Raw genomic sequence first — 26,066 nt, forward strand, 5'->3', positions numbered from 1 at the left:
AACTGGGGAACCCCCATACTGAATATCATGTACCTAAGATGAGCAGAGAAGAAAGTCACCAATGGGCCTGGAGTCACAGGTCATTCCATTTCACCAACAGTAAGAAATAGTCTATGGTCTCTTATACTCGACTAAAATATTCTTCCGCACGTGTGTGTGTGTGTAATGAAAAACATTTACAGAGAATATTGCTATATTTACCGGATCATTTTCTCGTCGGAGACAATAAACCACAGAAGCAGAATTTACATAAAATTAGCTTGCTCCATTTTATTTAAGATTCTTTTCTCCAGTTAGTAAAAGAAAGATGTGTCTCTTTTTATACATATATACAAGTTCAGTTATAAAAATAGACAGCACATTCAAAGAGGGGGGAAAAAAAGGCTTGGCATTTTTCTGATTCCCTCTAAACACTGTATATACACATGTGAATCTGAGGGTGGCGGGTAAAATCTTCATGATTTAACTTAAATATCCCTCCCCACCCAATTAATCCCTCCAATTTTATTTTTGTTCTTAAATCAATCTAACTGAACTCATTTCTGCTATTTTCAGGTGTGCAAAATCAGAAGCAAAGTCAACAGGAAGCACTTGCTCTACACTGAGGGATGCCAGGCAAGGTGCGTGAGACTGAAAAATCCTTTGCTGACTTAGCTAAGATCTTCACCTCGTAACCTGGTTCTCCCTTGAAAGGTGAAATGCCCAGAAAAAAACAACAACAACCACTTACTGTCAATATGAAGACAAGAGAACTGCCTCCCCTCCCTTCATCTCAGTGCAATGAGGACCATAGACATATCATGCTAAAGTAGAGGGTTCATGTGCATCCAGAATGGAGTACCAGAGCAGAGTTGCACAAATGGCACCATTAATCTCTTACAACTTTGCTAGTTTTACAGAGTTTTCATACGGCGCCAGATCACCACAGTGGAACAACCCAACCCTACCGAAGGATGTGGACACTGTTGACAAATAAGACCAGCTATATGCGCATACACATATGATGAATTGGAATGAAAGACGTTTTTCCTTTAACTAGGACCAGAAGGGGAAGAAAACAGCATCGCTCATCTTGTGTAGTTACAGTGAACAGTGGTACCTAAATCATCGTCCAAAAGCTCTTCTGTGGCACAGTGAGAGGAAAAATAGTGATGTTTTCTCTCTCCCAGGTTTATTCCTGTTTGAAGTCATTCACAAATCCATTTTAAAACCTTTAAACCCGTATCAACGAATTTGGGGGCGAGGGAGCTCAAAAGATGTTGATGCATCTGACTCCTGCATATTATGACCTTAAAAAGTTTTTTCCAATCTACGATTACAGAGCTGGCAATGCCATTACAAAGAGCTCTAACCTGTTTTACTGTTGGGCTGACTAATAAAACAGTATTCTAGTAATCCAGAAGCATGATATTGACAAAAGAGCCTTTTTAGGACACAGTGCAAAACTCTCCTGTTACCTGAAGTCTATTCTTTACGGTACCTCACTATTCATCACATTAGAACCATCCAATTATTTTTCCACAGCTTCTTCCAAAAGACGCAGTGCGGAAGGTTCCTCTGAATCTACAGAGCACCTCCAAAGTTTATATGCTGATCTCTTTTATTTTAAAACCAAGCTGAATTCCATGAAACCTGAAAGATGAGGGCAGAGAAGGTGCTGGTATGAGTAGGAATGAAGGGGGAGATCTTGCAGCCAGTCTCCTATGGAAGTTGGATTCTTTCCCTGCATGATTTGTAAGATGCTACCCAAAAAGAAAAAAAATCCTCAATGGAAAAGTTAAGCCCAAGCATCCCTGTGTGTCAGACCCTCTTCCTCACAATTCTGCAAAGGGTAGTAAATCTGGACTATGCATGAAAGTGCACATAAAACACCTCTTGACAAGTAGTGCAGTAATCTTCACACCCACATGGGATGAAAACAAGGCATCATCTATATACCCTTTTGCTGGTAGGCGTGGGCTACTTTGAAAGCCAATATGAACACATATAGGTTCCAGGGATTCAAAATTACTACCGCCCACCTGAAATATGGGTTCCTTTATATTGTTTTCGAATAGGGGTTTCTGGTGCCAAGGAGCTGGCTAAGCTTAAGTTCTTAGAGGATCCACAAACACTGTTTCCTTTGCTCAAGGAGGAAGAGGCGCTTGATAATCCAAAATCTGAAAGTCCAGCAGGTCGGATAAGTGGAGTCTGGAGAGGACTACCTGAAGGTATACCTAGCCGGGGGAAAAAAAACACACCACAAAGTAGTAGTAGTAGTAGTAGTAGTAACAATAAATACTTCCTCAACAGATTAGTCCTGAAACATAACTATTTAAGTGAGCACAGTAGTAAACCTGCGGGCATTATAATTAACTATGACTTTTAGTGAAAAGAAAGATAGCTTCTAACAGTTGAAGGGGGGAAAAAAACAAGCAGATTTCAGAATAGTTAAGTGTGAGGCTTCTGAGCCCGTTCATTTTAACGCAATTTAAAAAAAAATACCACAAAACAAAATGTTGTCTGTTCATCCGTCATCTACCTCTGTGACAGAAAATATCATTAGTGCAATGTGATTCCACAATGGGGGTGCTTTCCCATTAAAAAAAATTTGGTAATAAAAACCAAATTGGAAGACTAGGCAGTTGTACCCAACTGTGTATTTCTCTGGAATCAAATATAAATTTTACATGATATTAGGGATTCCTTCAGGAAGACACGACTGGGTCTCCTCTGACAACTCCACAAGAGCAGAGCCTACCTTTAGAAACGTTGTACCCATATGCTGCATATGCTGCCGCTGAGGCCGCAGCTGCTCCTGCTTTAGCCCCCGCCATGGCAGCTGCACTTCCTGCAGTTGATTTCCGGCTCCGACCTTTTGTTGCACTTTTGGATCCACTGTTTGAACCTTTGGGCCGACCTCGACTTCTACCCGAATGACCTCTTCCTGTTACAGGCAAATCTTGTACTGAAATTCCTTAAGGGAAAAAAAAAGAAAAGAAAATGTGTAAACATCTAGCACTATATCAGAACAGAACAAGCATAATTAGATTTTCCTTTATGGATAAACAGTGTATAATTTATTAAAGATATGTCATTCTCCAAACCAGCTTATTAGCAGATATACCACGTTCTTAGATAAGAAAATGTTTGTGGCAGGAATGCTTCCTTCATGCCTGCACTCTCTATTTCCATTACGAATTATTGTTAAATTTATAAGGACAATGAACAAATGTCTTGTTTGCCTGAGTTATCACTGTAATATCTCATAATATTCCATAAATATTTTATATCAGCAGCTCAGCAGCCATCCCACCATCCCTTACTGTTATTTAAGATTTGTATTCAAAATTAATGAGTTCTGTGCATAAAAGCTTAGTCAGTCTGCTTAATAAGTGTAGACTTAAAAGAATCCAAAATATTAATATTCTTTTCAAAAGAACAGGCTCAATAAAAATACTCTCTTTACTAACTTATCTATACCAAGTCTCAGCTGTTATAAGTAACCCCCCCCATCCCCAAAATACTTACAGCCATATCATGGCCCAATAAAGATACTGACCCAGATGTCCCAAGTTTCAAAAAGGGCAAATGCCACATTAGGAATCATTTGGAAAAGGACTGAAAATGAAATTACTGTCATGCCCTTACACAAACAGCTATGTGCACAGTTCTGGTTGTTTATTTGAGAAAGGAACTAACAGAGGTGGTCGACTCCTTAAGTAACACCAGCTGCCTGCAATTAGTGCAGGTTCGAGTCCCACCAGGCTCAAGGTTGACTCAGCCTTCCATCCTTCCGAGGTAGGTAAAATGAGGACCCAGATTGTTGGGGGCAATTAAGCTGACTTTGTAATAATGCCGCTTGGGGTGTGTGTAAAAGCCCTAATAAGTAGGCATATACATAGAATGAAGGCTACTGCTAAGCTTGTAAGCCGCCCTGAGTCTTCGGAGAAGGGCGGGATATAAATGGAATTAAAATAAATAAAATAAAAATAAATTGACACTGGTGAGAAAAGGCTACCATGGTTGGGCACTTCAGCTTAGCAGAAAACTTGGCTGAGCATATGATTGAGGTGTATAGAATCATACACAGCATGAGAAACAGGACAGAAAGGTTTTTTTTTTATCCCACCCCACCCCATTTAAAACATTTGGACTAGATGATATTCAAGGAACAGCCCACAAAAGAGAGATGTGGCAGAAGGCACCAATAATGTCTTAGCCAAGTTGAAGAAACAATACAGCTCCCACTTCTCAGTCACTGTAGACACTTGTATTCTGAATTTAATTTAAAAGTAAACAAACTCAAGCATATAGATAATTATTCAGGACATACAGTTTTACTGACCTAACATATCTGAATAAGACATTCTTTTCTGGATTGCCTCTCGTCTAATGGTTTGCAAATCTCAGAACAATATGCAATGTATGGAATTTGCATCATGTATTTCCTAGGCCAAGGTTGCAGATAAGTACTAACCATTCACATTATCAGAGACAGAGCCAGTGATGGAAGCTGGGGAATTAGTAGCTCTTGACTGAGGTGCAGAAGATGCTGGATCGTCTACAATTACAAGCATGTCATTGCTGCTCTCATCAGGGGGGATGGAATCCATGTGCAACTCACTGTTGATGGAAATCTAAATCATACACAAACAAAATTCTGTACGTTAAGTTTAAATGACATTAGTAAATGAAACATGCTTCCTGATAACACATCGACTCAAAGCTTCTTGCAAAAGCCTCTGTTCCAAAAATATCCCTCTGAGCATCAATGTTTTAGCCTAGTTTTGCTTTCCTTAGGCACTACTTGTATCTTCTTCTCAATGAGAAGAAGTGTATTACCTCCTACTTTCAAAGAACACAGATAAGCTATTTTGTAAGTTATTTGTATATGCTCTGTCTCTGACATTCGCTATATTTGAGACGGGCAGATTATAAATGGGAAAAAGAAACAAACAAATTCACTTCTGGAATTCCAAGAGGCCATAGCAACATAACGTACTGGTATGCCGCTTCATAGTACTTTACAGCACTTTCTAAGCGATTTACAGTGTCCGTATATTGCCCCCCAAAATCTGGGCCCTCATTTTACTGACCTTGGAAGAATGGAAGGCTGAACTCCTGGCAGTGGGCAAGAGTTAGCCTCCATACTGCATTCCAACCACTGCACCACTATGGCCACGATGGGTGCTTTCATAATGGTTCTCCCCGGATGGCGGGGGCTCACTACAGGGATTTATGTAAATCACACAACACACATTCATCAGAAGACAAGCTAGTGGGCTTGCTACCCATCACCTGTTCTATCACGCCTGCTTACCTCTGCTTTTGTTTCTTATTTTGTGTTTCTTCCTAAACTGGCTGCATAAATGTTTATTCTACTACATGTGAAATATATGCATTTTATTTATTTTATTGAATTTGTATACCACCCTATTCCCGTAGGACTCAGGGCGGTTTACAGGGCAGTTAAAACCATGAAATACAAAAAATTAAAATCAATTAAAACAAATTAAATTCAAGCCCCAAGAGTAAATCTAAAACCCAGTTAAATTAACAACCCCACAGTCTGGACCAAACAGATCAAAGAGCCAAGTTTTCAGGTCCCGGCGAAATGAGCGAAGGTCGGGGGCAGTCCTCAGTTCCGTGGGTAGTTGGTTCCATAGGGCAGGCGCACCCACAGAGAACGCCCTTCCCCTGGGAATAACCCGCCGGCATTCATTAACCGGCGGTACCCTGAGAAGGCCCTCCCAGTGGGGGCGCACAGGATGATGGGAAGATGATGCCAGCAGCAGGTGTTCCCTTAGATAGTCCGGATAATAAATAGATACCTGATAATAAATTTATTGATGAAGTCGTTTCCTAAAGAGATCCTTACCTCACTGAAAGGGCTGGGCATGGCAGACTCTACACTAACAAAAGACTCATCGCCATCAGCTGAAAGATTTGAATTATCTGCAGATGGAATAAACGGGACCACAAGATTGATGCCTTCTTTCCTTTTTCTCCCATCTAACTCATCTTCCTTCTTTTTCTGCAGTTAAATTAAAAAAAGAAAAAGAAATTATGAAGCTTGGAAATATACCAGAGCCCTAGAAATTAAGCTAACAATATTCACCAACTCAATACAAAGCAGTAAGATTAAAAACAATATTGCCTGATATGTGACTTTCATATTAATTTAAGAGTCCTGGTAGATCAGACCAAATAATCCATCATGTCCCACATCCCATGCTGGGATGAGGTACTACTAGAAAAGCTACTGATAGTCCATGAAAAAACAGACCTCAAACTTAATCCTTAGCAATTGTCCTTCAAGGGATATAACCTCTAAGTGTGAAAAAACTTGTATCATGATTATTAAGTACAGATAGTACTCACTTAGCACCCATTTGTTCAGCCACATTAATTTTTGCCTAACGACCACATCGCTTAGTGATGGAAATTCTGGTCCCAATTAGAATTGTTAAGCGAGGATTAGATTACCTTGCCAATTCCATATCTTTGATTATATTATATTATCATACAATTTACTATTACAATTAAGTTACATTATCTAACATGTTTTTTATAAAAATATTTGCATGAAAATAGCTGCACTTTTATAACAAGATACTTTGTTTGCTAATGTAAAACTTTTAGTTAACTCTAAAGTTGGGCAAATTTTATTTAAGAAAAATTCCACTTAAACAGAAAAATTGATCTTATTGATAAATCTTCCCCCCACTGTCTCTTACTGTCTTTAGATTACAGCGTTAACTGAATTATAATGACCAGATACTCACCCCTTTCTATGAAGGAGTTTAGCCTTTTATAAACCTTGAGGTTTGAGTGCATGTGCAATACATGAAAAACAATGTTTTAAAAACTATTGGTGGTTTCCATCACTTTGTGATTTTACATCAAAATATATTCTGGTTGCGTTGCTGGCTATTAAGTGCAAGCAAAAAATGAATCTGAAGACAAAAATAACATTTAATGCTATAAATATAAGCAATGGAGAAGGAATATTCAAAATACCTTTTCAGCATACTTTTCCCTTTTACGTTTACGCTCTTTGACACGATTTGTTTCTTCCTGTTGCCGTTTCTCCTCTTGACGTTGACGCACTGTGTTAAGAAATATAGGAAAAGATCATAAACAGCACATATGCAAATATACCGTATATACTTGAGTATAAGCCAACTCGAGTATAAGCCGAGACCCCCAATTTCACCCCCAAAAACTGGGAAAAGTTGTTGACTCGAGTATAAGCCGATCCGCCGTTCTGCAAGCCTCCGCCGCCGGCGGAGGCTGGATCCGCACTCTGCAAGCCTCCGCCGCCGGCGGAGGCTGGATCCGCGCTCTGCAAGCCTCTGCCGCCAGCAGAGGCTCGATCCGCCATTTTGCAAGCCTGAATACACAGGAATACCCTGTGTGGCCGCGGCTCTCGGGGAAGCCCTGGCTGTCCGCTTCCTCGCTCCACGCTGCCATTCGGGGCCCGCACGTTCCCCGGGCAAATCGCGGCGCCCAGCAGGCGAGGAAACACGCCCGCTCCAGTCGCCCCCCCTTCCCTCAGGAGACGCGAAGCAAGTGACCGCCCGGAGCTTACCGAGGACTTGCGTGCGGCCGAGGCTTCGGTGCTTCCAGGATCGCGCGCACCTCTCCCAAGCCGTCGCCGTCCGGAGACCTGCCGAAGTTTGGGGAGGTTTGGGGAGGTGCGCGCGCACCTCCCCAAACCTCCCCAAACGTCGGCAGGTCTCCGGACCTCCGCGCCCTGCCTGCCTGCTTCTTTCCGCTGTGGAAAGAAGCAGCCTGCCTGCTTCGTTCCGCAGCGGAAAGAAGCAGGCAGGCTGCTTCTTTCCGCAGCGGAAAGAAGCAGGCAGGCTGCTTCGTTCCGCAGCGGAAAGAAGCAGGCAGGCTGCTTCGTTCCGCAGCGGAAAGAAGCAGGCAGGCTGCTTCGTTCCGCAGCGGAAAGAAGCAGGCAGGCCTCTGTCGCCGGCGGCTGGATCCGCGCTCCGCAAGCCTCTGCCGCCGGCTGGATCCGCGCCCTGCCGCCGGCAGAGGCTTGCGGAGCGCGGATCCAGTGGGGGGGGAAAGCCCTTTAGCAGGATTTGCCTGCATGCCGGCAGAGGCTGGATCCGTGCTCCACAAGCCTCTGCCGCCGGCTGGATCCGCGCCCTGCCGCCGGCAGAGGCTTGCGGAGCGCGGATCCAGTGGGGGGGGAAAAGCCCTTTAGCAGGATTTGCCTGCATGCCGGCGGAGGCTGGATCCGTGCTCCACAAGCCTCTGCCGCCGGCTGGATCCGCGCCCTGCCGCTGCGGAGCGCGGATCCAGCCTCCGCCAGTGGCGGAGGTCTAGGGGTAGTGGGGGGGGCTCGCGGACATAGATGGGCTCAAGTGGAAGCCAAGCAGCCCTCCCGAATCTGGGCTTCTGGACGGAGCAGCCGGTGGTGCGTTTCAAAAAGCCAGATAAGGCAGACAGGGAGATGAAGAGTTCAACCGAGTTTCCTCTTTTGTTCAGGCTCCCCGATCAGACAAAGAACTAGCCAGCGGCAGGTTTCTCCCCTTTTCCCTCCCATCTCTCTTCCCCCAACCCTTGGGTCCCACAGCAACTCACGAACTCCAGCCGCCCCTTCTCCTTCGAAAGGTCTAGATCCCGAGATAAGATATATACAGAAATATACATAAAGAGAGACGGACGCAGGCTGTTGGTTTCTCGCCTCATCCCACGCACGCACGAGGGGGAGAAACAACGCTCTAGGCGGCAGAGTCCTGGAGAAGGAAAAATCGGCCGCAGCCTCGGGGTAGGCTTCTCCGGGGGCGCCACCGCGATTCTGCAGGGGCCAGGTAGGGAAAACGGGTGCCGTTGCAGCGCCCGGCGAGTTTAAAAGCAGCGGGTGCAGATGCCTGAACAAAAGAGGAAACTCGGTTGAACTCTTCATCTCCCTGTCTGCCTTATCTGGTCTTTCAAGAGGAGGGTATTCCTTTCACTTCTTGAACTTTCCCAAAGACTTGCAAACTTTTCCAACCATTACTTCCAAGGATCTTTGATTTTTATTTTTCCCCTTGCAACCTAGAGGAAATGAAGGTGAGCTGTTGATCTAAGTTTCTCTCTTCTTCCTTTGTAATTAAACTGGAAGTTTTACGTGTGGAAGGGGTAATCTGATTTTTCCTTCTCCAGGCCTCTGCCGCCCAGAGCGTTGTTTCTCCCCCTCGTGCGTGCGTGTGTGTGTGTGTCAGACAGAAACGGGCGGCAGAGGCCTGGAGAAGGAAAAATCGGCCGCAGCCTCGGGGTAGGCTTCTCCAGGGGCGCCGCCGCGATTCTGCAGGGGCCAGGTAGGGAAAACTCGCCGGGGAAAACGGGTGCTGTTGCAGCGCCCGGGGAAGCGTAGCCTGCTTGACCCATGGCCTCTGAAATGTTCAAAATCCAACTTTTCTGCTTTTTGAAACGCACCACCGGCTGCTCCGTCCAGAAGCCCAGATTCGGGAGGGCTGCTTGGCTTCCACTTGAGCCCATCTATGTCCGCGAGCCCCCCCCCACTACCCCTAGACCTCAGCCTTGGTCCCCTGTCCGACCCGGAGGAGTATTTTTTTAAAAAAAAACTTCCATCGGGATTTGTTCCTGGAGTTTAAATCCTTGCAGTCCGAAGCAAGAGAGAAAGCCGCGACCTCCTCCTGCGGGAGATTCTCTGCCGGCTCCGAAGAGCTCGACCACCAACGCCGGGGCAGCAGAGGCTTGCAGGGCTGGCAGAGGTGGCGGCAGTCCAGCATTGTTTCTCCCCCTCGTGCTCCCCCTCGTGCGTGTGTGTGTGTGTGTGTGTGTGTGTGTCAGACCCGCAGGAATGGCTAGTAAAGGTGGCGGCAGTCCGGCATTTGCGTTTCTCTGTGTGTCAAGCCCCGTGGGCTCGACACACAGGAAGGGGGGGAATGCCGGAATGCCGCTTCCCTACCAGCCATTCCCGTGGGTCTGACACACACACGCACGCACGAGGGGGAGAAACAACGCTGGACTGCCGCCAGCTCTGCAAGGCTCTGCCGCTCCCTTCTCTCAGCAGCCTGTTCCGAACGAAGGGACAGTTCTTTTTTTTTTTTTGTTGACTGGAGTATAAGCCGAAGTGGGGGTTTTTCAGCCCAAAAAGTGGGCTGAAAAATTCGGCTTATACTCAAGTATATACGGTAATTGTAAAATATTAGAACACAGTGTAATGTTTACAAAGCAGGTCTGTATTAGTTCTTTAACTGCAATTATTTATCCTAGTTCTTTAATTACATCCCTTTCAAATATAGCACATCCCTTCCTCCAAGAAAATGTTTTAATTAGCTGATATGAGATGCAAAATGCCTCTCGCATAAACATTTACCAGTATGCAAGTGATAGAATGGAATTATAGTGACAGTCTTTTTTTTGCTACAGTATTTTTGGTTTCATTATAAATGAAAAACTGTTATTTTTTCTGTTTTTAATGTTTTAAAGGAGAAAAATGCCAATTTTCATGTAAGAATCATTCTTGCTGTATTGCATTGTTAAGTTTTAGCTAGATAAGGAGCAGCGGCAGCAAATGTCCTCCTTTTTCTCACATTCTGTTTCAAACGTAGAAATTTTCCATGGTAGTGCGTGAATGCAAATTTTGATCAAATGCCAAAATAAGATTTAACTTTGCAGCAAATTAAAGTTAAATTAATCCACCTCAAATTCTAGTACTTGTTCAAAACACTAAGCAAAAACAGCAACATTGTCATGCAGATGTATTAGGAAGGAAAGAGGATTTAGCATACATTTTTTTTCAAGTTCCTCATCATCCAAAAGTAGACTAACAACTTCCTTTGGTTTCAAGGTGTCTGGTTTGAAATTGCCACCCGAAATCACCATCTTTTGAATCTAAAAAAAGAACCCAGGGTATTAATATTGGAGACAGTGTTTGAATTGTAAGGGATTATTGAGAGACCACAACAGAACAAAGCACCTTTAAAAATGTATTGTAGACTAAACTGGTATTTATGAATACAGAATTTTCTGTGGGCCAGTCACTTTCTTGCAGCCCACCTCACCTCACAAGCTTATTGTTGTGGGAAAAATAGGAAGATGGAGGAGTGTTGGATATATTCACCACTTTTAATTATTTGCAACAATAATAGGTAAAGGTAAAGGTTCCCCCGCACATGCGTGCTAGTCGTTTCCAACTCTAGGGGCCGGTGCTCATCTCCGTTTCAAAGCCAAAGAGCCAGCGCTTGTCCGAGGACGTCTCCATGGTCATGTGGCCGGCATGACTGGACGCCAAAGGCGCACGGAACGCTGTTACCTTCCCACTGTAGTGGTCCCTATTTTTCTACTTGCATTTTTACGTGCTTTCGAACTGCTAGGTTGGCAGAAGCTGGGACGAGTAACAGGCGCTCACTCTGTTACGCGGCAGTCGGGATTCGACCCGCCAAACTGCCGATCTTCTGATCAACAAGCTTAGCATCCTAACCCACTGAGCCACCGCGTCCCTTCGTAACAATAACACAAGGTTACAAATAAATAAAATAAAAATAAATTTGAAACAAATAAAAATATTATTACTATTATGATTATCAATATGTTGAAAAATGTTTTCTGTACTAACATTTTCTAACAGTTAAAACAATTAATCAGTGGAACAACTTGCCTCCAGAAGTTGTGAATGCTCTAACACTGGAAATTTTTAAGAAGAGATTGGACAACCATTGTCCCAAATGGTATAGGGTTTCATGCCTGAGAAGGAGGTTGGACTAGAAGACCTCCAAGGTCCCTTCCAACTCTGTTATTATGTTAAAATCAACTGCAGCTTGATTATATGATCCAAATCAGTCTAGCACATATTGAAATATGCATATAAATATCCATGACTAAATACAGGCTCAAATAAAAATAAAAGGAGACAGAGAATTGAGAAGTCAGTAACAATTGTGAGACCATTGTGACAAACCCAATGAACAGGAAGAAACAAAATATTCTGGTAGTTGGTAAGAGCTCCTTCTCATTACTATAATAATGTGAGTCTGTAATTTCATTCTAGTCTTATGAAGAATCCCACTTTAAAGGAAAACAGGTATACAACACAAAAACAATGGGACTTTGATGTTCTGAACAACCTACTCATTATACACATTGGATTGTAGCTATCACCATTTCCCATCAGCACATCCATTGGTTATTCTGGCTGAAGGAAACAAAGCCTATAGTTCAATAAAACTGAACTAAATCTGGAGTAGTCTGAAGGGTACAATTCAACCACCTTGATAAAATAAAACATTTTTCAAATTGGTGAGTGTCAAAATTGGAGTTCAACCTTAGAATGTTATATATATATATATATCAACTTTTCTAACAGATATATAAAATAGAACTATATTAAAAATGTTAGTAATAGAGAAAGAAATTGGTCATTACTGGAGATCACACCTTGTTTCTCTTGTTCTGAACTTGCCTTTTTCTTACTTTACATATACAAGCAAATATTTACATACACACAAAATGACACAGCTGTTTTTGCACATGTATAATATATATTGTTTAAGACTTAAGATAGCTTATGCAAGAGAACTAGTTTGGTGAAGTTAGAGCCAGAAACTGGGAGAGTGTTAAGTTCTAATCCTGCCTTGGGCACTAAACCAGCTGGGTAACTAGGTCAGTTACTTTCTCAGACTTATGAAGAAGGTAGCGTCAAAAATCTTGCCAAGAAAGCTGCACCAATTTATCCAGGCAATTGCCATGTTCATTATGCAAAGTACCCATATTTATTCTCCTTCTTGTTTAGTCAGAGCAAATCTTGCTGGATCAGTGTTGTTATAAATCTCATAGTATTGGCCATCTTCAGTGACTCACTCACTTATGGTAACAAAGAGAGTTATCCTGCTTGTGCCACATGTCTTCTGCTGGCATCTGCACTGTGCACAATTCTTTCACAACCTCTATAGAAAGGCCTCTTGGTAACGCAGTGGATACTGCTGGACAATAATACTGCCTCACACTTGCTGCTTGAAATCTATAAGTAACATTAGCTTTAATAGCATAAATGAAAGGCTCCTTCACCAAGACCATGAAAGAGGTATATATAACAGATGCAACATGAGCTAGTAACAAACTAGGATGACTCGCTTTATCACCAGCTGAGCAACTCACTCTGTAAAAGCAAAGCTGCCATGAAAAAGCCATGAAGAGCCCAGGAAACCTAGTAAAATCTACAACTGAGAAAGGAGGAGGAACAGATATACCCAGGGGCAGTTGACCATTATGGGAAGAACAGCTTGTGGAAAGAATAAAATGGCCACAGGGTCCTAAGCCTAAGATCTTGTAACTTGCAGTTATCTGCTACTTTATATAGAGAGAAAACCCTCTACTAGGAAAGCAAGGGCTCTACTAACTCTAATGATAACCAAAGAAAAGCCAGAAGACTTTGTCAAATAATAGGTTTCTGCACAGCAGTTTATGTAAGTCAGAACTTTTAAATAAACTATACTTTTCTTTATAACGTGATTGTCTTTCTATCAGACGTAAGTTTTTCTCCACAGAGACAAATGGCTTCCATTCTCAATACCCACAATTCCACTTCCCAGCTATCTCATATATAATTAATATTCTGGTCTCTTACCTCACTTTTTTCTTTAGCCCTTTGCAAGATGCGCTCCTCAATAGTGCCTTTACAAATCAGTCGATACACAGTGACTTGTTTTGTCTGACCCAACCTGTGAGCTCGATCCATAGCCTGTTGATCCACTGTTGGATTCCAGTCACTATCGTAGAAAATGACCTGTCAGGACATTTTTTTAAACAAGTTACATATACAAAATTAACTCAATATTACAGTTTGCTACAGGGATTATGTTTATAACAGTTCTTTAAAATGAATCATAAGGATACTGGCCCATTCAGTGAGTTTTTAGGACAAAACTTTATTGTTTGATACAAGGAAGATGCAAGTTGCTACCCATCTGTTATTTCTTCTATGACATATTTGTCACTTCAGAAAAAAAATCAAGGTAGATCTGTGATTGTTGTCAGCAAAGAACTTATTCTATCAGTTCAAAAACATGAAAAATGGAAGAAAAAGAAGAAGAGCATTTGGCTACATGATCTGTGGTGTTCACTTGCTGGAGAGAAAGATCACGAGAACATTACTTATCTCTTCACCTTGAAGAAATTAGTTGGATCTAACCGTACAAATAAACAAGAAAAAGGAGTTTTTATAGCTGACTCTTACGATATTAAGCATTTTGTTACTACACTGACTCTACAAGTTCTGGGAGAAAATATTGAAAAATATTGAAAAATTGTTCCTTTTCTCATCACAAGCAAAAATAAATCTTATTTTGCCTTAATGTAATTTGTAACAGTGTAATAGAGATGCTGGAGAAAAAAGTGTATTACTGAGAAATGGGTAAACTGAATGCATAGACGTCCTCTGCAGGGCAGTTCTTTTTTTAAACTTCCCATTTTTGTATTGGTGTAATTTGATACTATAATTCACATAAAGCTATAATAGAAATAATGTACTACACTAATGAGACAAATTCCAGCTCTTATGTGGAAAAATCTAGGTCTGCACCCTTAATTAATGGGATTTCTTACTTTAATGTAAATTGATTGCAATTATCGAATATTATAAAGCCAATCTGTTTACTTACTGTATCAGCAGCTGTAAGATTAATGCCTAAACCACCAGCTCTCGTGCTTAGTAAGAACACAAAAATATCATTCCTATTGAAACGGAAAAGAAACATAGCTGTAATCACTTTATTGCACAAGCATTATATCATGATAGTCAGAAATCAAAATATTATATATATTCTTTGAAAAACTGTACTTTAAAGGCTAGAGTTCTAAATACATGTAAAGAATCACATTTTGCATCAATATGTAAAACAAAGATAGGTAATGGTAAATTCTAAGGACAAGAGGCCCCACATTTTAAAATCACGCTGCAGCAAAATGAGTATTTTCAACAGTGCAATTCTTTAAATTTTGAAAAACCAATTAGGAACTAAAACTTCCAACAGAGTGAACGCATCTATTCTGAGCAAACATTCTCTCCATCTCAAATAACCACTTAAAGCAGGGGTGTCAAACTCAATTTCATTGAGGGCCACATCAGCATTGCGGTTGCCCTCAGGGGGCCGGGTGGGTATGGCCAGGGTGGGCGTGGCCTACTGGGTGGGCATGGGTAGAGTGCGTATGGCCTACTGGGTGGGCATGGCCAGCTCTACATCGTTCGTATCAAGGGTGCCTATGGGGGCCTGGGCAGCAGTGGGACAAGATCTGAGGGTCTCTGGCAGGAGTCTCTGGGCCAGGGCCAAGGCAGTGGGGGCTGCTCCCTCACTGTTTCCAGGGTGGCTTCGTGGGCCACATGAAACTACTTCGCGGGCCGGATCCGGCCCCCGGGCCTTGTGTTTGATATGTCTGACTTAAAGTAATAGGTTTAAGTCTTCCTGTGATATTCTGTCAAATTTTAATGAAGTTCTCAGACATCAAACAGAGGTTTCTCTCTCTCTGTACAACAAAAAATTTATGTACAGATATGCTTTCATTCCACTATAACACAACTATCCTAGTCCAGTATATTTTAAGCTGCCTGTATCTGGAAGACTGGATTCCCTTCTTTTATTTCCCATTCTTTTCCTTTGTTTTACTCTTCACAAGGAAGCATAAGAACTTTCATTTGTTATTCTGAAAGATCCATATGGTAGGCAACCAGCCAATGGAGGCCATGGGGGCTGCGGTGTGATGGCAGCACAGGTTGATGCTCCCCATAGCTTCCATATCTATAATACCTCACTAGGAGGAAAGACAGTAGACCTGGCAAATGTTTTCACATTGTTTTGTCTAAGAGGATAGCTTGTACTGTACACATGGGAATAGAACACGTCTAGTTGGCAGAAGTACATGTAGCAGTCTTCTGAGATGCACTTAAGAGTGAGCATTACCTATACTGTTCCAGGTCTATTGCCTGTGGCAATAGCTACATATTACAGCAGTCCTCCACTTATGACCACTTTGATATAAAATTTGGAACCAGAATATCTATGTAACTGGACCCGATTTTATCATCATTTTTACTGTGGTCATAAATCAAATCACAGTTGTTAAGCAAAGGAATAGCACTGGATGGACATAATTTATCAGAAAATGATTATAGGAAATGGACATTCTGTGTTGTGTGCAGAAACCATATGGAAAATATTTGGGGATTGTTATGTATAAACAACTGCTTATATATATTTTTTATCCTTGTTAAAGGATATCTTTGTTACATTAGATTGAAAGCATCCTAATGCAATGAATAACTATTGCAGTGTCTTTCATTAATTGCTTTATAACTTGAGTTCCCATAATGAAACATTTTTATTTATTTATTTATTTGGGGGGGAGGCTTTTAGTGTTGTAGGCAGCACAGTGACATTGCAGTGATATCAACAGAGTGGCCAGTCTGAAATGTTGGCTACTGTGTTTCCACGTTATTTGTGCTTCTGATGGAAGATTCAAGACACAAAATATTGTAGATATGCTAAGCCAGACCAAAACACATTTATTTTTCTTATTTCAACAGAAACAAAAATGGGGCCGGGGGGGGGGGAGAGAAATGCACTATCCAAATGAATTGTCATCAGGTTTTTGTGGCAAGCTCAAAACAACAATCTCAAATCTTGAAATGGGGCATTTCAAATTTACAGTAGTACTAAATTCAAATGTTCTTCATGCCACTATTTTAGTGGTTATGCAATCACTGGATTGGTTTATGGACCTTGGCTGCACGATTTTTTTTTAAAGTTATAGCTCTGTAAATCATATTTTTGCTAACATGCTGACCTTCCTTTCTTCTCAGAGGCTCTCAATAGTCACAATATTCATGTTTGCTGTTAGAATGATTGATAATGTAATAAAAGTGGGGAATCAGAGAAGCTCTTTATGTTAATGCAGGGGTAGGCAACCTTGGCTCTTTTACGACTGGTGGACTTCAACTCCCAGAATTCCTGCTGGCTCAGGAATTCTGGGAGTTGAAGTCCACCAGTCGTAAAAGAGTCAAGGTTGCCTACCCCTGTGTTAATGCAATAGAACAATGAGCTTTGGCCCATTCGGCAAACTGGAAAAAATCTCAATACAAGGGCAGGATTTTATGTATGGGTGGAAACTTCTTCCTTGGGAGCTAGATAAGCACTTGTCAGCACACATTATTACTATATTTAAATGGGAGGAGGGGGAACATACCTGTTCTGAAAGTCAGCTACCATATCTCTTCTTTCTGAAATTTTCGAAGAGCCATCTAGCCGCATGTATGTATGCTTCCTATAAACCATATATTCCTAAACAACAAAAAACAAGAAGCTCCACTGCATTTGAAATTTGTAGCACTTATAGTTGTTCCTTGAGAACGGAGTTGCATGCAATATTATGAGTATCTACGCTGCAAAATGAAACCTGGCTGCCAAGAACACAATAGGTTTTTTTTGTATTTTATGTACTTCAAATGTATGATCATAGAAGATGAACATGTTCTATCGACTAAAAAAATCCTTCAATGACAAAACCTATATTAATGGTGTTTAGGGTACATTTTAAAAAAAATTAAGGTCAATATTATGAGATACTGAAACCAGAAACCCAAAAAGAAAAACAAATTGTTATTTAAAATCAAAACTACAAGATTGGATTGAATATGATGTTTCCCTTCTAAAAGTAGATTTGCTTTAAAATTATCCATTTTAATAATTAACTTTGCTTACAAGTAAAACAGAATACTGGATATAGAATTTTACTGACATTCCCAATTTCTGCCAATTGAAGCTGCTGTTTAGTGCTACCATTACTAAGGACCCACACCAGGTACTCTTGGTGTCTCTTTTCCTAACATTTGAATAAAAATTAGTCATCTTCTTGTAAAGGTCAAGGTATGCCTATACAATATTTGGTTACGGGAGGACCCAACATACTGGCTAAGTACCGTATTTTCCGGCATATAAGACGACTGGGCGTATAAGATGACCACCTACATTTCCTGTTAAATTATAGGGTTTGGGCTATACTCGCCGTATAAGACTACCCCTCTTCCAACGCACACTAAATAAAAATTAAAAAACATCAGATTTGATTTTAATATGGTAATTTTAATTCAAATGCTTATGACATGCAGGTGCTTAGTAGGAAAACTGTCACTTATAAACATAAGGCTGTTTGTCATCAAACATGTAAACATAAAACAGTGCAAGTGGATTAAACAACAACAACAACAACAACAACAACAACAACAACAACAACAATAATAATAAGTTGGAGGGGACCTTGGAGGTCATCTAGTCCAACCCCCTGCTAAGGCAGGAAACCCTATAAACCCTGTAAAAAATCACAGACTGCAGCTTCTTCTCCAATTGGTCCTGCTTTCCCTGCGCAGACTAAATGGGAGATCCGCTCCAGGTTTTCCAGCCAGCCCTGTCCCTAAATTTTCAGCACCCGGCGTATAAAAAGACCCCTGACTTTTGAGAAGATTTTCATGGGTTAAAAAGTAGTCTTATACGCCAGAAAATACAGTAATTATTTCAGATCTTTGCACATCACCTAGCAAATAAATATAAGTTTACAAAACCTATAGGGTTGCCTGATTACATAAAGACTCTGTACAACATGCATTATTAAAAACAGAAAGAACCAGTATAACAAATAAAAGAATTAAGGGCTCCAAAACAGAAAAAAACATTCAAATTAACATGTGGACGCCGATAAGCAGCTCATCATACACCCTAAACCACAATCAGGTGGAAAAGCCAAAATTTAATTTTAAGCAGAATCAGGGCAGAGACCAGATGGATCTCCAGGGGAATAGTGTCCCAGAAGGCAGGCACTGCATGACATTGTTTAATTTTACAGATTCCAAAAGATACCAATAAAATATTAATAGCATGCTTCTATTAAAATCACTTGAACCTCTTTTCACTAAGCCTGTTGAGTAGAAGCGGTCACTGTGACACCAGAAACACTAATTTTGTAAAATAATAACATCCATCTTAAGTGGAAAAAAATTGTTTACTGAGGCAGCTAAAACACTGAGTCATCCTCTGATCCACTGGGAATGACAAAGACAATAAAATCTGTACACTACCCACATATTCAACTCAAAGACAAATACCTGAATTTTCATCAAAGCAATTCTTTTAGAACATAATCCATTGCCTCTTTAGTAAAAAGAAAACATTGGATATATGAAACATAATTACAGATACAGGTCAATTTATGACAATTCAGCCCAAAATTTCTGTTGCTAAGTGAGACAGTTGATAAATGAATTTCGCCCCATTTTATGACCTTTCTTGCTCCAATTGTTAAGTGAATCACTGTAGTTGTGAAGTTAGTAATATGATTGTTAAATGAATCTGGCTTCCCCATTGACTTTGCTTGTCAGAAGGTCACAAAAGGTGATCACATGACCCTGGGACCCTGCAACCGTCATAAATATGGATCAGTTGCCAAGAGTCTGAATTTTGATCAAATGACCACAGGTATGCTGCAATGGTCATAAGTGTGAAAAACAGTCGTAAGTCACTTTTTACAGTATCGTTGCAACTTCAGTCACTAAATGAACTGTTGTAACTTAAGGACTACCTGTACTATTAATTCCATTGTAGTAGCAACTAACTCTCTCCCAGAAATAAGACAGCTCTGCTAATAAATCACTGTGCTTTTTCTTAGCCGTGAAGTCTAACATTCCCACTGTAGAGGTGATATGCCTACCTCCAATAAGTCAATCATCCGTGTCATCTGAGAGTAGATAAGGACTCTGTGTCCTTGAGATTTTAGCCTTGTCAATAGAACATCAAGAGCATAAAGCTTTCCACTGTCTGTGATCAAGCTCTCTTTGTCTAAAGGAAGAAAGGAAAATACATCGATGATTTTGTCCGGTTACATACACTGCAATTAAGTTTACAAAACTCATGTCTTAAATCTGGAGGCAGCCTTCAATGAGCGAAAAAAACCTTCTATTTAGGGAAGGCTTTATCCTTTTGACCCTATTTTATCTGCTTCCAGTAAAGAGGACTTCTGTGTAGCTTTTCGGTGTAAAGATACACATTATAAATCAAAGATCTTTTGTTTTCTGTACAATACTTGTAATAGTTGACAAAGAAAATCTATCTGCCTTATTGACACAGATTTGTATTATTAAGTAATGACTCAGTCTGTCTTTAGTTCATTCAATGGAAGAAGCACTTTAGCTGGGTTTAATGAAACTTGACTGTGATATTAGGGGGAAATTAGGCTGTTACTCTTTGTGCAAAAAACACCATTAAGAATAATGTAAAAATAGATAGTCAAAAATGCTAAAACTTGGCTTCCAACAATTGCCTTCCTCTCATAGTGGTCTGCAGGGCACAATGAGGTCAGTGAGGGACTAGCTAGCTCTCATAGTAAACAGCCAGTGAAGTTGGTGCTTTTTATCGATGCAAAAAGGACTCAGACACTTCCTGCCATTTAATCTAAGACCATTTTTCTTTCAAAGAACAGGAAAAGCTTTAAGAGATTCCCACAGTGATCGTAATAGGGAACAGTGATTGAGAGAGAAGGGCAGAGTTAACTGCAACAGCAGCTGTTTTGCTACTCACTTGGATAATCACTGCAACTTTGCAGCTTGGGTTAAAAATCTACACTAAATTGTTCTTTAATTCAATTTCAAAACCAAGCACAATCCCACTGATATCAGAATTTTATTCGATACTATTTCTTTCTTAATAGTTCTTTATAATTGTCAACAAACATCTATAAATTATCTCCACATCCATCAACTTGTGCTAGCTTAGTATTTTTGCTGTTTGCTTTTCTTTTCTCTGCAGTTTTATTATTTCAGTTTTGTACTACACATATGTTTTGAAATATCATGAGAAAAATATGACTGGAGAATGTTTATTGAAAGTTTCTGTTTTACTCAATGAAACAGAAAATAAGACCTTCCAACATACACTATTTAGTGTGGTGTACTTATGCCTTTTAATAGAATTTGTTAGGTGGAAAAGGTGCTACCAAAGGTGCCTGATATTTTGCCTCAGTTTTAAAAAAAACACATCTAAAATGTGCCAGCAATAAACTGGAGATAATTCTGTGCACCATTTTTAAAAATTTTCTTTTTTGATTTTAAGACACATTTATTCCATTCTTGGTTTTACATCTATGATCATTATTCAAACCCACTTATTCCAATTGCTGGAAGTTCATCTTTATCAGCTACTATATATTCATTGGTCTGCAGTGATTAAAAAGCTGCAGGAGTAATTTGACATTACAAAAAACATAACATAAATTTATGAACATTTCAACCTTTGATTTACTAACGGTGATATGTGAATGTGCATCAAGAAACATCTCTTTTCAAATTCATTGTGTATTTGCTCAAGACAATGTTTATCCTATATACAGCTTTGAGTAGACTTTGACATGGAAGGACAGAATGCAGATGGCAAAATAAATAAAACGGAATGTAATGAACTGCATGCTGCTTTACTTATTCATCTGCACATACTGATATATGTGCAGGTTAGAAACAACGTACACCTTTATTTGTTCTATAGATTTATCTGCCAATGATTAAGGATATACCAAAATCTTTATTAACCACAACTTCAAATAAAACTAAAATGGCAGGGACAATTCATCAAAATCAAGCCAAAAAAACAGGGAAAATTGGAACACAGAAGAGTGAAAAGAAAAAAAAAGTTTGTAGTATCATAATGGTAATGTCAGAAGAGAATAATGTGTCAAGTTATTTTGATATTTTACCTATCCTTATAAGAAGCCTCCCCCTAAAAAAACATAATTCATTTCCTAACTCAGTTATTGTTATGGTATAGGACGGGCAATAGTTTCTTTTCTTAGCTATAATAATATACACTGAATTACAAAACTGCAAAACCACCTGGTATCCTGATGAAAGACCAGCCGTTTTGAGGTTTGAGCCCCAACAGTCCTCCTGGGGGTACAGGAAACAACTGAGAGCATCGTTTTAGCCAGCAGGTTGCTAATTCAGGAGCTCCATAAAATACACATTGCTTTGCTTCCAGAGTTCCTCCTTCTTTAAGTGCTTTACGCTCATACTCTGCACTGCGATCATTGCAATAGAAATCCAATGGAACAGCTGTTACCTGTGAATCAAAAGGCTAAAGTTATTCTAGATTTTTATATATATATATGTGTGTATATATATATATATATATATATATATATATATATATATATATATATATATATATATATATATATATATATATATATATATATATATATATATATATATATATATATATATATATAAAAAGACTGGTCCTTAGAAACAGAATGCAGAAGTAATTATGTGATAATTGAAATGCTCTCTAGATCTTTCAAGATGAATAATTCAAGTGAGAGCTCAAGCAAGAGACATTACAAAATATTAGACTAAGGCTTGATAAAGGTGTTTTTTTAATGGAATTCTTTATTTGATGCTTATGAGATTTCAGTATCTAATTAAGCAAACAGAATCCCAGATTATATATTTCTTACTCATAGGTTTTATAATATACTGAAAACTACCAATAAAGGTTAATATTTGTAGCTCAGGGTTGAAACTACAGAACGAAGAAGAGTTTGATGAGCAACATATTAAATAGTAAAATAATAACATAAAAAGAGATGTAATAAAATCAGAAGAAAATTATTTTGAACATGAAAGCCGATAGTGATGGAAATACTGAGTAAAATTGCATAAAGCCTATGAGGAAGAAAGGTTTCAAGAATGACATATGTCAATCACATTGTTTTCTGAGGCATGTCTTGTTATTCAACAAAGATTACTTAAGTGATTTAGGATCCTGAATTGCTCTGGTCAGTTCTCAGTAGGACCATAGTCTCAATATGATATAATTCAGCTTACAAAAACATGCCTTACATAACTGTGATCTGAGCTGAGTATGACACAGTCAATAAACAGCAAGAAATCTTTGTCTTGGCTGCAATGAACTTTCTAAAACCCGACAATCTTATGAATAAAAAACTTTTGTAAATAAATATTTTGTAACAGCAACACAGTCAATATTATTTATTTATTTATTGCCAAGTGATCATACCCTATTATGAAATCTTTGGGGAAGTACTGATCTATCTCCTGTAACTTTGCAAATACTGTTTTAATCAACCTGTTTGGCTCGTACCTTTATCTTCCAAAAGGCACTGAAAACCTGGTTATTCTCCCAAGTCCCAGGGTAGGGTGGTTACAAATTTTATGCCATTTCATTTGGGGGACAGGGAATCTGTTTCTTTATTTTATTGTTCTGACTAATTATGTAAAGCACTCAAAATCATATGGAATCAGCTGTTCTTTAAATCTATGTAATAAATAAGTTGGAACAGGATTTTATCTTCCTGTACTTACAACTTTCTTCGCTGACAACTTCAGTGTAAATTATTTAGCTAAAGTAAATGTATTGCCAACACAGGAATCTAACTTTATATCAAGCTAACCATCTTGGACCATCTCCATTCTTTTAATCTTTGGCTAACATTCTGCTTCATCCAGATAGCAGCAAACAGCGAACTCTCCAAGTGGCTGAATAGTCTCCAGATAAGGAATATGTTCCAGCAGACAAGATTGCTTGTATTTAAAACACACACACACACACACACACACACACACACACACACACACACCCCTCTCTTATCTCTGTTCAACAGGCAAAACAGAAAGTCTGTGATATCATCCTGTACAACATGTTATTGTTCCCAAACACATATATTTTCAAAGCTGAAGGCCAAAACAACAACAAGATGGATATAAGATGCAATGACAATGATAAAGAGAACAGTGGAAATTGAAATCAGAATTAGAATCTATATTTATATATTAGCCAAGCAAATGCAGGATATGTTTCTCATATGAAAATCTGTTATTCATCAAAAAAACAACAACAATGGAGTCTCTTGTTTACATGTCAAAACAGATATATAAATACTTTAAATTAGAATGCTATTTTTTTAAATTATTCCATTTTGCATACAACAAAATAACACTCATGACCAGAATTAAAAGAATTTATCACATATCATTCAGTTATTTGGATAAGAAGCCTTCTTAAACTCACTGAAACATGTTATGAAGAGAGATAGAAGAGGCAAGCATTTACTGAAAATTAAAATAAAGAGCCAAAGTTAGGTGGACAATTTTTTCTCCTATTCCAAATAATGTATGGCAAAGAGAAGCAAAACAGAATGCAGAAGAGAGGCTCACATGTGAAATCGATAATTGAAAAAGTGATCCTGCCCACTAGCAGAATAACAGACTCCCTGGCGATCTTCTAGACCAGGGGGGTCAAACTGCCGGCCCATGGGCCAATCACATCATCAGGCAGACGCGCCCACCCCATTGCTGGCAATGGGAAAAAAGCTCCGATACATTGCACAACGTCACGCGACATCGGAAACCCTATAACATTTCAAACAAGTAGTTGTCCAATCTCTTCTTAAAAACCTTTAAAAAACTACTTACAACCATTAATGAAATTCATTCTACTAACAGAGCTTCCTTCCTTCCTTCCTTCCTTCCTTCCTTCCTTCCTTCCTTCCTTCCTTCCTTCCTTCCTTCCTTCCTAATAAAAGATTTCTGTTGCTACCTTCCTTAAACATCTCTGGGTGGTTCATGACAGCAATAAAACCAATAAATTCAAAACATAAGCACGGAGCAATAAAATGGTAAAACGATAAAACATCCCATTAGGATGCTCAGGAGCAAGCTCCGATTATCCTTATTCCATTTTTCCTTCCTGTCCTGTCCTATCCCAATGCCTTAGTAAAAAGCCAGGTTAAAAGGGTGGGATCTACCAAATCATGTGGAGGAGGGCTGTTCCATAGGGCAGAGGCAACCAGGAAAAAAGGTGTACTTCCAAGGTTCCATTAGGTAGCAGAATTTCAGGGAACGGATCTGGAATACTCCTACCCTATCTTTACCTCGAGACAATACGTTTAACTGCACTGCCGGGACTACATAGTACAAGAAGAAATACTGATGCTCCTTACTTTCCTGAGAAAATGCAATACCATATCTACCAATGAATGAGGCAGAGTATATAAACAAATTTTCATTAAAATTGAATATAAGCTCCAAATGACTGCTATTCTCTATCAATAGCTGTCATCTGCAGGCACAGTTAGCCATGATGGTGCCAAAATAATATGTATGTCATGACATCGTGCTGCACTCTTATATTTGCATTGTAACATTGATTACAAGTATGTAAGGACAAAGGTTGTATCACTACACTTTGGTGTATCCTACACCTCTGGATACCAAGCAGTTTCTAATAAAAATCTGTACTGTACTGTTTACAATGTATGGCTGTGAAAGTTGGACCATAAGAAAGCTGAGCGCCAACGAATTGAGGCCTTTGAACTCTGGTGCTGGAGAAGACTCCTGCGAGACCCTTGGACTGCAAGGCGATCCAACCGGTCAGTCCTAGAGGAGATCAACCCTGACTGCTCTTTAGAAGGCCAGATCCTGAAGCTAAAACTCAAATACTTTGGCCACCTAATAAGAAGGAAGGACTCACTGGAGAAGAGCCTAATGCTGGGAAAGATTGAGGGCAATAGAAGAAGGGGACAACAGAGAATGAGGTAGCTGGATGGAGTCACTGAAGCAGTAGGCGTGAGCTTAAAGGGATTCCAGAAGATGGTAGAAGACAGGAAGAGCTGTAGGAACGTTGTCCATGGGGTCGCAATGGGTCAGACATGACTTCGCAACTAACAACTGTACTGTACTGTACTGTACTGTACTGTACTGTACTGATCTCTCTCTCTTTCTCTCTCTCTCTGTGTGTGTGTGTGTGTGTGTGTGTGTGCGTGCATGTGTGTGTAATGGGGAGGAAACGGGACACAAGAAGAGATTTCAACCGAACTAGTCTCCTGAATAGAGAAATTCAAAAAAGGTCACAGAAGAGCTAGTTTCTGGTGAAATATGTCCAGACTAAAACATGTACGCTATGCTTTATGTTTAGGACAGAAGTGATTTTCTTTTTGGCAGGGAGGGGAATTCAAGGCAGTCACAACACTTAAGGGGATGAGTGACATGGTGGCCTAGTAGTGAAGACACT

At 39.9% G+C, this 26,066-nt stretch overlaps 1 protein-coding gene across 6 annotated transcripts in view; it reads right to left on the minus strand.

Moving 5' to 3' along the window:
• The window catches only part of INO80 (INO80 complex ATPase subunit), a 95,873-nt gene that overhangs the window by 26,604 nt on the left and 43,203 nt on the right, over positions 1-26,066 (minus strand). For 4 of the 6 annotated variants that reach the window (XM_083365790.1, XM_083365788.1, XM_083365789.1 and 1 more), the window contains 11 exons: positions 21,869-22,094; positions 19,699-19,826; positions 17,185-17,279; positions 14,607-14,679; positions 13,574-13,732; positions 10,740-10,842; positions 7,003-7,091; positions 5,861-6,016; positions 4,460-4,619; positions 2,741-2,956; positions 2,022-2,216 (listed from right to left, as the gene is read on the minus strand). In XM_083365790.1, coding sequence (XP_083221916.1) covers positions 2,022-2,216; positions 2,741-2,956; positions 4,460-4,619; positions 5,861-6,016; positions 7,003-7,091; positions 10,740-10,842; positions 13,574-13,732; positions 14,607-14,679; positions 17,185-17,279; positions 19,699-19,826; positions 21,869-22,094 — 1,600 coding nt within the window. Of the gene's footprint in view, positions 1-244; positions 2,217-2,740; positions 2,957-4,459; positions 4,620-5,078; positions 5,209-5,860; positions 6,017-7,002; positions 7,092-10,739; positions 10,843-13,573; positions 13,733-14,606; positions 14,680-17,184; positions 17,280-19,698; positions 19,827-21,868; positions 22,095-26,066 lie in introns of those variants that run through there. The other 2 variants (XM_083365791.1, XR_014492855.1) reach the window with 2 other exon arrangements.

This window comes from Vipera ursinii, assembly GCF_947247035.1.
Source record: "Vipera ursinii genome assembly, chromosome: 1".
Taxonomy (NCBI): domain Eukaryota; kingdom Metazoa; phylum Chordata; class Lepidosauria; order Squamata; family Viperidae; genus Vipera; species Vipera ursinii.